Here is a 13,045-nt window from a genome sequence, read left to right as displayed (position 1 = left end):
CAAACTAGTTTCATCAAAAAATTCCAGCACGGTGAAGTCTGGTAGGACCTTTCTACCTAATGCATGTGAATTAAGTTTTGTGACTTCTCTTGTAGCACAGAAATGTTTATAAAAGATGAAATTATCTGTTTTCATTTGAGTCTCACGACTGCTGTACCAAACCTGGTTTTCTTGGTTTAGCTTATTTTGTTCCTAAAGATCATCAACTACTATAACAGAGTAATGGGGCACTTAGATGATGTAGCTTTAAGGATTGACTTCCATATGTCTGGCAAAGTATTGATTAAAAAAAAACCAAAAATCAAGGTTCTCACCTTTTCCCATTTGCTCCAAAAGGATTTGTCCGGTTTGGTTTAATTCATCTAGTCTGGAACTTCTTTCCATCTGTTCCTTTTCTAATCCCTGAAAATAAAGTCCCAATATAAGAATAGTGCAGACTTTCTTCTCAATATAGTATTAATGCTTACTGAAGTTTTTATATTTAACGTCCCTCCCACATTCTCTTTCGGTGTTACAGTCAAAGTTTACCTAAGAAAATACCAAGATAAAACTATGCCATTTCAAGCTGCCCTCCAGAACGCTAAAGATGATTAAATTTCAAAAGGTAAATTCAAACAAACAATATAAAACTTTGGTTTTCTTAAAAATGGTCTACATCAAAAAAAAAAAATCTTTAAAAGTCTTTACTGAATTTGTTACAATACTGCCCCTGTTTTATGTTTCAGTTTTTTGGCCGCGAGGCATGTGGGATCTTAGCTCCCTGACCAGGGATCGAACCCGCACCTTCTGCATTGGAAGGCGAAGTCCTAACCACTGGACCACCAGGGAAGTCCCTGGTTTCTTTTATAAGAAGAAAAAATTTTACACTACATACATGAGTTCCTATCAGGAAGAGGTAATTAAAATTAGTATTTTAGATCCAGAATATTTATTCACATACATGGCCTCAGTATACTCCACACCATAAAAATAACAGTTTGACTGAAATGAACTGAATGCACTATGAAGACAGAGATCACCGAACAAACATTAATTAATTAATACCAAAGACAGAAATAATTTGAGCCCAATATCATTTGTTGGTGTTACACTAAGCGTAGGGTCTAACACAAACTTCAACTACCAGCATAATTCATACATAATTTTTTAACAATAACAATATGCTTTAGGACCGAAACCAGAGTATTTTATCCTTTATATTCAAAGAATGACTCTTAATTTTAATATTTATGTCTCTACGATTTTATATTCTCAATGTCCCTATATCTCAGAGACAGGGGAAGACAAAATCTTCCAGAATTAGTTAGAAAGGGCTGAGCAAAACCATGGACACCCATACACACACACGTGTTGTATACACAGTCAGTATTTGAAATTTCTCCATTTGATAATTATCTAACCACTCAAATAGTGTCCAAAATAGCACAAAGCATCCAGGCAACCCATATTACTTCAACCAGACAACCTAGAGAAGAATCCCACTTCTAGGGTCTATGAATGTAAGCACTATCAACTAAATTTAACTCTCCTATTTTGATCCACACAAACCTTCATGTGACCAAGTAAAACAACCATCTTTATAGTTAAAGATCAAGAAAGAACAAGAGATTCTACGAAACACCACTAACTTCTGTTAAACTATCAATGTCAAAAGTCACCGTCAAACTGGAGAAAAATTATTACCTGCTTTATACAAACTGATTTTTTGCTACTTTTTTATGGTGGTGGTAGATTAGACTAAGGATTCTCCACCCAGGTATTGCATCGGTTGGAACAAGTTATTCTTTCACTAAAATAACATTAAGTTGATATTTCCCAAATTTGCAAGAAAAATTAGCGATTAAAGCAATGGTTAAATTTTCTTTATATTACATTTTTCTCAGATCTTTGGCATCTACTACTTCTTATCTAAAACAACAAAATAAACAAACTTATAAATAAAGGAAAAACACAGGAATTGCCAATCATGCCTTACATAAGCATACACAATTGTTACTTTTATCCCCTCAGATATTGGAGTAACAATTTCTGGAAGTAAAATTGTTCCTAGATCACAGGATGGAATTTAACTTATCACTGTTTTGTGGGACTTGTTCCATAAGATCACTGTAAGCTTCTAAATTCTCTTCCACTTTACTGCCTTTGAGAATTGGGTTGTTGAATGATCATTAATATCATCTACTGGTCTTTCAGAAGCATATGAAATGATGGAACAGAGCCCTCATGCCTGGCTCTCTCGATCCCCTGTGCAGAGGGCTCTGATAACGGTGCTTCCACACGCCCCCTGTCCTCAGTCATCATGGTCTCCTTCCATAAGCCAAGAATTTTTATAGAGAGCTGAAAATACAGGTTTCAAGGGAAAATCATCCACACTTTCTAAGCTCTGGCAGCAGGCATATAAACAAATAATGACATAAATGCAATAAGGGCTTTCACAGAGGTATGGTCAAAGCAATATGGAAATCTGCTTAATGAGGCTAAAGGAGGCTTTCTGAAGTAGGAGGCATTTCAGCCACACAGCAAAGGCTTATTAATAAAGGTCCATTCGGAGCCCGGAAAGCAACACATGGGGAATGCAGGATATTGAGAAAAGCGTAGGAGCCAGGAGGGCTGGAGCTCTAACAAGTGAATGAGAGGTGCTGAGTTTCTGCTTAGAGATAGGGAAGAGAGCTGTCTGGAAGTGCCTTGTAAGGGCACTGTGGCCTTTACATTTTATCCCCACAGCAATGGCAAGTCATTAATTAACTGCAAGCGCTGGAGCTGTATAATCAAATTTATATCTTAGAACTCATCAAGAGTGAGATATTATTAGTAACAATAACATTAAATAATAACAGTAATTTCATAAAGGCGTATTTTAATGATAATTATTTTAATAGTTCACTGTTAAGTAAAATGTTGGCTGATGGCTTGAACTGGACATTTTAAAGCTATGTTAAGAAGATGTACTATTGAGATGATTATCTTTTCAAATTTATTTGATTTGAATTTAAACCTACTAATGCTGTATATTAATAGATTTTCTAATTTTAGACTATTTGTGGATTCCTATAAAAAACATACTGCTTGGGGGCTTCCCTGGTGGCGCAGTGGTTGAGAATCCGCCTGCCGATGCAGGGGACACGGGTTCGTGCCCCGGTCCGGGAAGATCCCACATGCCGCGGAGCGGCTGGGCCCGTGAGCCATGGCCGCTGAGCCTGCGCGTCCGGAGCCTGTGCTCCGCAATGGGAGAGGCCACAACAGTGAGGCCCGCATACCGCAAAAAAAAAAAAAAAAAAAAAAAACATACTGCTTGGTTATAAGTAAAAGATTGCCTTTTCCTATATTATTGAGTTCCAGTTGCTAGCATTTTAAGTTTTAAAAAATATCCTTTTTTGGGCTTCCCTGGTGGCGCAGTGGTTGAGAATCCGCCTGCCGATGCAGGGGACACGGGTTCGTTCCCTGGTCCGGGAAGATCCCACATGCCGCGGAGCAACTGGGCCCGTGAGCCATGGCCGCTAGGCCTGTGTGCCCGAAGCCTGTGCTCGGCAACGGGAGAGGCCACAACAGTGAGAGGCCCGCGTACCGCAAAAAAAAAAAAAAAAAAAAAAAAAAAAAAAAAAATCCTTTTTAAATGACATGTAAAAAGGGAAGGTAAACAGTGGCAAATGCTGCAAAGAAAGGAAGTCTGATGAGAATAGAAATCTATCCTTTGCATTTTGAAAGCAGTCATCAATGGTGACCTCTAAATAAGAACAGTTACAGTGGAATGATAAGGCAAAAATCAGTCTCACATTCTCATCCAAACATTCAAAGTCGGCCAGGGTCTGTTCCTAAACCACCTCTCCAGCCTTAACTCTCTACTACTTTTACACAGACGCCTAGCACAAAACAAAACAAATTATCTGTTCCAAGCATCACAACACGCTTGTCCCCCTCTGAGCCTCTGCTCAGGGGCGCCGCCTGCCTGGTGTGCCCTTCTGACCGGCTCCAAGCCCCCTCCTTCAGTGTCACTTTGCCTTCTGGACTTCACCAGTATATAGAGACAGCTGCAAGCCTGGCCTCCTCTCAATTCCCTCAGTACCTACCACTTTCTAACTCACATCATTGATATCTACACATATGTCTTATTTTTTAAACAATCTCCAAACTCTTTATAAACACCACTGCTGATGCAGATGGTGATACAGACTTGCTCTCGGTGCCTAAATAATTCATGCAAGGATGTACAGAGATTTAATGAACCCCGAAGACATAAATCGCTGCAATCTCCTGTTGCAATTTACAGTAACACACATGCGGTACAAAGTAGCAGAGCTACAATCCCATACATTTTACAGTGTTTGTTTGTTTTAAATACATCTCTCCTCTAAAAAGAATGTATATAGAAGAAATCTTGAGATTTGAAAGTTTCTTGCATTCGGAAGGCAAAACATTTTCAGCATACACACATGCACTATTGGGTACCAGATTAAGATAGATCTAATAAAGCTAAAAATTAGTAATGACAACTGGATCATCTTAGCAGGTGTCCCTTCCTGCACATCTCAGTTAACCGGTTAAGGAAGGAGGAAAAAAAACTCCTCCTCCACACAGGGATCTGATGCCAGTCAGCTTGAATAGATTCAAAATGTACTACAGAGTTCTAAAAGGTATCTTACAGCTACATTTTGGAAGACTTTGGATCCCATCACATCTTTATGCCAACAGCAAATCCATCCTGATGAAATATTTTATTCACTGCAATATTTTTGTTTTATGTTTTACCTTCAACTTCTTTTTCATTTCTGATGTTTCTTGCATCTTCTTATACTCTTTTATCTCTGTGGCCTGAATGCCAGTCTTTGATTTCAAGATCCAGTTCAACAGCTCAGCACTTATAGCATCAAACCTGATGTGAGATTCAGATGTTACCAAATGTCAGTCATTTTCTTCTATTGTTTCACTTGGCTCAAGAAAGAGGCATGTGTTTTTAAGCACTCCTCAAAAATAAAGGCAACCCAGAAACACAGTAACCATACAAAATAAGATCATACATTTATAATTAAAAGTATGAAAAACAGGAACAAAGTCGTAGTGTCAATAAATAAAGAAAATAATTAAATAAAAATTTTAAACATTATAAGAAACCATTCGTACTTTCGTAAACCCTTTGTAGATCATGAAAAACAGATTTGGTTAGATAACAGCAGAAAAGAACAAGTAGAGACATTCCTCAGTTAATGCCTTCTTTAATGCAACATGTAATTACTGAGTCTCCTATATGCCAGGCACTGGACTGGGCTTTTAATATGAAGGTAAACCAACACAATCCCAGGAATTCACAGGATGCCTCCTAACCCAACTGGGGAGGAAACGGCTTCCTGGGGAACAACAGCATTATGCCCAGGAGTTCTCCGCATAAAGGGAGAACAAAGAAAGGAGGAACACACTTTGCACAATATAAGTAGTTAGGTGTGGCTGCAATAGCAAGCACTAGCCGGGGAGGAACGACTGACAGTGTGGTCGTGGCAGAGAGCCACAGGGACCAGTAACTGGAAAGCCCTGCAGGATAGATTAAGGAGTTGGACCTTACCCAAAAGACAGCTGAGTGTCAGTGAGGGGGTTAAAGCCCGGCACGGACATGATCATATTTACCCTTTTGTGTTCACTGAGAAGAAAGAATAAAGCGAGGCAAGTCCAGAGAACAGGCTGTGGTAGTATCGGAAGCCGAACCAAATGACATTGGAAAAGGAGAAAGGGGGACAGACTTCAGAGGTGTTGAGAAAGGCAGTCAAAACCACAGTGAGAAAAAAAAAAAAAAAAAAAAAAAACCACAGAGAGGAGGAACAAGAGTAGAAACAGTCACTGGTTGCTGGCCATATGCCAGGCCCTTCTCTAAATGGTTTATGTGCATTATTAAGTCAAGGAATCCTCACAACAACCCCGTGAGTATACACTATTATTATCCTTTCTAATGATGCAGGAATTGAGCTCGCAGAGGTTTTAAATAACTACTCCAGGCAGCAAAGCTAACAAAAGGTAGAGTTGGGATTCAAGCTGAGGAGTCTGTCCTCTTATCCAGGGCTTTGCCCCAGGGCTTCTCAAAGCAAGATCTGGGTATTTTCAGAGACTTTCAGGTAAGCACAGGTTTTCCTTGCTGATTCTTTTGGGAAACTCGGCTCAAAGTGTTTCTAGTGAATTATGAATATTTGTCTTTGCATCAAGATAAATTTTCCTTGTACTTTGAATGGGATTTTGTGACACTCTAGGTAAATAACCAGGGGTCACAGTATCACTCAAACAATGGTACACGCCTCCTGTCATCTTAAGAGCAGATTTCTATTTAATCTTTCAGAGGAGTACAAACCAAAGATCATATGTTTTAAATGACCTTGGAGACTTACTCCATCTCTGCCCTCAATATGAGCACAAGCAATGTGAACACCTTAGAGGCCCAGTGATCTCAGGTCATGTTAACAGAAATGTATCTAGATTATAGGAAATGACTGTCCCTATGGTGACTGAAAAAACAAACGAACAAAAAGAGCCACTAGCAGCACCAGGAGAAAAGAAGGCGAAATAAACCATCATTTTTGAGGCATGTGCTAAGCAGTTATTCAAGGTTCACATCTGCTCGGACAGCCCATTTTAAGACAAGCTAATAGTGGTTTCTACACCAGACTAAAAACATTAAAGGATCTGGAAACCATGTCACATTAGGATGCTTAAGAATACTTAGACTTGGGCTTCCCTGGTGGCGCAGTGGTTGAGAATCCGCCTGCCGATACAGGGGACACGGGTTCGTGCCCAGGTCCGGGAAGATCCCACATGCCGCGGAGCGGCTGGGCCCGTGAGCCTTGGCCACTGAGCCTGCGCGTCCGGAGCAATGGGAGAGGCCACAACAGTGAGAGGCCCGCGTACCACAAAAAAAAAAAAAAAAAAAAAAAAAAAAAGAATACTTAGACTTTAGGACAATGTAAATTAGAATATGAAACCTATCCTTAAATTCTGAAGAGGTACCATATTGAAGCGGGGTGATGTAGCTCTATATCACTCCAAGATGCAAAACTAGCACACATGAAAAGACTTAGAGGGGCAAACTTTGGGCAAAATTTCTAATAATGAAACTTCACTGCCGTCTATTACAATGAACTGGATGTACTCAAGCCTCCATTTGTCCAGGAACGAACTGAAGGCATTTCTGCATCAATCAAATCATGGATAAAAGACTGTGGAATTCACAACTAGTTGCCCACCCAACAGACACCTCCCTCCCCACACTTCTTCCTTGCTGCCCGAGTACCCCAGAACACAACTATAGAGCCTGAAAAGGCAGGACAGTTTCAACCTCCCAGGAACCCAGGGTGTGGGCAAGTGACTGAGTCCTGGCCAGTGAGACCAGGGTGCCGGAGTTAGCTGATACCTTCCAGGAAAGGTTTTTCCCCCTGATTAAAAATTTTTAAACTAAACAAATAAGGAAAAACTGCTCTACCTTCCTATAAAGCAGGTTATACAAGGACGTTATGCCCAGTGCTACAGCAGCATCTTGGGACCACGAGAAGACAAGGGAAAAGCCAACATGCTGAGGAGGGCAGAGACAAGGTGCCAGGATGCTGACCCACACCATTCCATTAAAACTGCCCCACCTCCGGACTTCTTGTAATGTGAGATAATCGATGACCTCATCGTTTAAGTCACTTTGGGTACAGTATTCTGTTTCTTGCAGCAGAATTCACCCTATATAACATGGTCGTGTTTAAGATTTTATAGTTATGCACTGTGATATTGTGATTTATAGTAAGAAATGTATATTTGGTCTTTGTCCCTATTTCTGGCACAGTGTTCCCCAAACCCTTGGAATTTCCAATAATGAGAGCAACAAAGGTGTCACTTGTTATGTTAGTGAGATGAGTTTTGGATCCCACCTAAAAAGATGGGCTGGTTGTCAGGAGACCCAACCCTGTGATTAGAGGGTTGGAACTTTGGGTCTCACCCACTGACCTCAGGAGAGAGGAGAAGGGATGGAGGTTGAATCTATCACCAAAAGTCAATGATTTAATCCATCGTGACTATGTAATGAGGCCTCCCTAAAAACCCAAAAGGATGGGGTTCAGAGAGCTTCGGGTTGGTGAACACATAGATATTCAGAGAGAGTGGGGCACCGGGAGAGGGCAGGGGAGCTCCGCACCCTTTCCCCATGTCTTGCCCTGTGCATCTCTTCAGTCTGGCTGTTCCTGGGTGGCATTCCTTTTATAATAAACAGATCATCTATTAAGTAAAATGTTTCTCTGAGTTCTATAAGCTGCTCTAGCAAATTAACTGAACCAGAGGAGGTGGTGTTAAAAAACTCTGAATTAGAACCAGTTGCTCAGAATATAGGTAACAACCTGGATTTGCGACTAGCATCTCAAGTCCAAGGGGGAGGTCGTGGAAACCTCCAACCCGTAGCCAGTCGGTAAGAAACACAGGTAACCAGGGCTTGTAACTGGCATCTGGTCTGGGGCAGGGGAAGAGGAAGAGAAAGCAGTCTTGTAGGACTAAACCTGTGAAGTCAGAATTGGTACCAGAACCTATTTATGCGCCCTAGTCTTTTACAACCTTCCCAGCTTCCAAATGCACATAGTCAGCACTGGAGAGACACCCTGCCAGATACACTGACAGAATATAAACACTCAGGAAATGAAAGGTCTATGGTGATATCAACATCAGAAGCATCTCCCTCATCTGCTACCTTGGCTCCAGAAGTAAAAGTTCCACAGCCCCTGCTTGCAACTCAGAGGTCCACTGGTCCTGCAAGGAGATGCTCTTAGGAGGCAGGAACACAGCCTTATTATCAAAATGAAAGTCATCAAATAAAATTACAATCCTGGGGCTTCCCTGGTGGCGCAGTGGTTGAGAATCCATCTGCCGATGCAGGGGACACGGGTTCGTGCCCCGGTCCGGGAAGATCCCACATGCCACGGAGCGGCTGGGCCCGTGAGCCATGGCCGCCGAGCCTGCGCGTCCGGAGCCTGTGCTCCGCAACGAGAGAGGCCACAGCAATGAGAGGCCCGTGTACTGCAAAAAAAAAAAAATTACAATCCTGCTTTGTCTAACAAAAGCTAAACTGGGGAAATCATATCATTTTTATTCAGGCAAAAATAACAGCCCATTTACCCAAGCACTGCGATTCTACCGTCAAAGGGCAAGAATGATAGACTACTCAAGGGCTGCTCCGAGACTACGTGCTCCAGTGCCTGTGAGGAATGGTACCTCGCCCACAGGAGAGCTCTACAGAGGATCTGACACTAGTAAAAGCTCACTATACGCCAGCCATGGTTATTCCTCCTATAAGGATCCTGAGTTTCTTTTGAGTCAGAAACGAAAAGATATCTTACCAAAGAAGGATTTTAAAGCCAAACACGAAGAATCTGTTAATAAATATGACAAAGGAATTAACAAAGAAAGAAGACATGAAAAAAAGAAAGAAGGGGGAAAAGGAGACTAAAAATGAATTACTTCCCTGAAGTAAGTGATTTTTAAGGTGAGAAGAGGAAAGAGAATCACAAAGAATAAGGAGATGGATCTAAAGCAAAATTGTAGGAACTGTGATAGAGAAAGAAAGAATAAATGAGGGATCATGGACAATCATATCCACCCAAGGTAACTGATGGGAAAGGAAGAAGGGTTCTGTCCCACAGTTCTCCCAATTGAACCCAAGATAAAGCAAATCATCCAGATGATTTAGAGGCTTAGCAGTGTAAACTGAAATATTCAGAAGACTCAGAGGTAGTGAGTGGTTCAATAGTTGAATTTCCATTACAATAATTATGTCTAAATTTGCATTTGATTAGTGATCAGTACAAAATAAGTTCTGAGTACAAAATACATTATGTGTGGGATTGGGTTTCGAAAATAGTCTCTATCTGTTCTCACCTTTTCTTAGTTTCCAAATCCACAGGGATCTGTCTCTTCTTTGGGGGAGGAGGAGGAGGCAGCTCTTGCTTAGACCTTTTTGTAGTTATTTGTTCTCTTAGGCGAACCGTCTCCAAAAGATCCTTCTGAGGAATCTGGGACATTCCCAGCTTTGCAACAGCCTGAGTCACCTGAAATAAAAATCATCCAGTTTTAATGTTTTTTTTTTTTTTTTTTTTTTTTTTTTTGCGGTACGTGGGCCTTTCACTGTTGTGGCCTCTCCCATTGCAGAGCCCACACTCCAGACACACAGGCTCAGCGGCCATGGCTCACGGGCCCAGCTGTTCTGCGGCACGTGGGATCTTCCCGGACAGGGGCACGAACCTGTGTCCCCTGCATCGGCAGGCGGACTCTCAACCACTGTGCCACCAGGGAAGCCCAGTTTTAATGTTTTATAACAGCTTTATTGGGCTATAATTCACATGCCATAAAATTCTCCCCTTGGAAATGTACGGTCCAATGGTTATTAGTATATCCAGAGTTGTGCAACCATGCCCACTTTCTAATTCCAGAATAGTTTTATCATTTCAAAAAGAAACCCTAACGTCTCTGTCACAATTACTCAACTCTGTTATTGTGGCAGGAAAAAAAGCCATAGACGATATGTATTGATAAATTAATGGGCATGACTGTGTTCCAATAAAACTTTATTCACAAATACAAGGAGCTGATTAGATTTAGTTCACAAGGCCTGTAGTTTGCACACCCCTGCTGCAGACCTCATGAATGACTACTTATCAATAACATACAGCAATATATTCAAATGTATATACTGATCTTGTATCCTGCAAGCTCATTGCATGTTTATCAGTCTAATAGTTTTGTGTGTGTGTGTGTGTGTGTGTGTGTGTATGGATTCCTTAGGATTTTCTGTATAAAAGGTTATATCATGTGAGTACAGAGATAGTTTTATTTTTTTTCAATTCACATGAGTTTTTTTTTTTTTTTAATGCCTAATCATCCTGTCTAGAAACTCTAGTACAAGGACATCTTTGTCCTGTTCCTTACATGAGGGAGAAAGTATTCAGTCTTTCATCACTGAATGTGATGTTGGTCGTTGGTTTTTATGTAGAAGCTCTTTATTAGGTTGAGAAAGTTCCCATCTATTTCCAGTTTGGTGTGTGTTTTTATCATAAAAGGGTGTTGAATTTTGTCAAATGCCTTTTTATATCTATTTAGATGATCACATGTTTTTGTCTTTTATTCTATTGATATGGTATAATGCATTGACTGATATTTCAATCTTCCCTTCTAGGTATAACTCCCATTCGGTCCCAACATATTATTCTTTTTATATGTTATTGGATTTGATTATCTAGTATTTACTTGGGAATTTTCACAACTATGCTCATAAGGGATATTTATACAAAATTTTCTTTTCTTGTGATACATTTGTTTTGTCATAGGAGAATACACATTTCCTATAATTATTTGGGAAACATCCTCCCCACCTCTACTTTCTGGAAAAATATGTAAAAGATGATGGTGATGATGACAATGATTTTATTTCAATAAGGTTGGTAGTGATATCATCTCATGTTTCTGATTTGAGAAAGTTGAGTCCTCTCTTTTGTGCTGAGTTGGTGTGGCTAAAGTTTTGTCAATTTTGTTCATTTTTCCAATGAATCAAATTTTGGTTTTATTTAATTTCTCAATTGTTTTCTATTCTCCATTAGATATTTGTACTCTAACATTTGTTATTCTCTTTCTTCTACTTGGTTTAATTTACTTTTTTTTCCTAGTTCTTAATGGTATGTGGGCTTCTCACTGTTGTGGCCTCTCCCGTTGCGGAGCACAGGCTCCAGACGCGCAGGCTCAGTGGCCATGGCTCACCGGCCCAGCCACTCCGCGGCATGTGGGATCTTCCTGGACCGGGGCACGAACCCGCGTCCCTGCATCGGCAGGCAGACTCTCAACCACTGCGCCACCAGGGAAGCCCAAGATCTTCTTTTTTAACATAGGCATGTAAAGCTATCAATTTCATTCTGAACACTACTTTCACTGCATTCATGAGTTTTGGTATGTTTTGGTTTTGTTTTTATTAATCTCAAATAATTTTCTAACTGTCCTTTTGATTTCTTCTTTTACTTCTTGGTTCTTTATAAGTGTGGTTCCTAAATCTCCTTCCTTTATTGGTATCTAAATAAACTATATTATCTTTAGAGAACAACAAAAAAAAGAAACTGTGTGCCCAAAACAGTCACTCCCCATCTTTCCCTCTTGGCCCCTGGTAACCACTAATCTACTTCCTGTCTCTCTGGATTTGCCTATTCTGGATACTTCATATAGATAGAATTATAGTGCATTAATCTTGTAACTGGCTACTTTTACTCAGCACAGTGTTTTCAGGGTTCATCCATGTTGTATCATGTATCAGTGCTTCATTTTATTATTGCCTAATAATTGCATGGATATACCACATTTTGTTTATCCATCCATCTGTTGATGGATATTATCAGTTGTTTCACTTTTTGGCTATTATGAATAATGCTGCCATGAACATTCATGTACAAACCAAAGTGTTAATTTTGTTCAATTTGTTAAAATATTCTTTAAGTTAATAAGATTGTTTAAGATTTAAAGATCATTTAATGGATTCATGTCTAAGTGTTATCAGTTACTAAGGGTTGAATGACTGGATATCAGTAAGTTTTTCAAAGGTCTACTAAAATTTACTTTAAAAAACTAAAGAAGATATTCACATGTCAATTTTATAGTAAACCAGGTATAAGAAACCAACTTTTTAGTTTAGCTACTACTTTTATTTCATAAAAACTAAAACAAACCTGAACGTATAATTTCCACTTAATGGCACAACACATTACCCAAAGCAAAAGGTACCTGGTTGGAGGAATCTTCGAGTCTCTGAACCAAGGAATCCCATCTCTGAGTCAGTTCCTCTGAGTCACTGTTGATCTTCTTGGATGCCTTAGGATTATCAAGTAACTGACCCACATCCTGGCCAATCTCACTCAGCTGATCCAACACTTGACGCTTCATTTCCATGTCTTCCTTCAAAATCTAGTATTTCAGATACTTATTAGATGACTCCCTTTTAACAGGACTTTATCTTCCTGTTCCCCAGTCAGGAAATGTAAACATGTATATTTTATTGTAAAATTCACCTGCC

General features: G+C 40.0%; 1 protein-coding gene across 2 annotated transcripts in view; it reads right to left on the bottom strand.

Moving 5' to 3' along the window:
• UTRN (utrophin) overlaps positions 1-13,045 on the bottom strand; it is a 506,315-nt gene that overhangs the window by 352,108 nt on the left and 141,162 nt on the right. For both annotated transcript variants that reach the window (XM_067010961.1, XM_067010960.1), the window contains 4 exons: positions 12,757-12,936; positions 9,877-10,046; positions 4,747-4,870; positions 315-402 (listed from right to left, as the gene is read on the bottom strand). In XM_067010961.1, the coding sequence (XP_066867062.1) occupies positions 315-402; positions 4,747-4,870; positions 9,877-10,046; positions 12,757-12,936 (562 nt within the window). The remainder of the gene's footprint in view (positions 1-314; positions 403-4,746; positions 4,871-9,876; positions 10,047-12,756; positions 12,937-13,045) is intronic.

This window comes from Kogia breviceps, chromosome 13 (assembly GCF_026419965.1).
Source record: "Kogia breviceps isolate mKogBre1 chromosome 13, mKogBre1 haplotype 1, whole genome shotgun sequence".
Taxonomy (NCBI): domain Eukaryota; kingdom Metazoa; phylum Chordata; class Mammalia; order Artiodactyla; family Physeteridae; genus Kogia; species Kogia breviceps.
The sequence above is the reverse complement of the archived record's forward strand: the minus strand, read 5'-3'. Positions and strand labels throughout refer to the sequence as shown.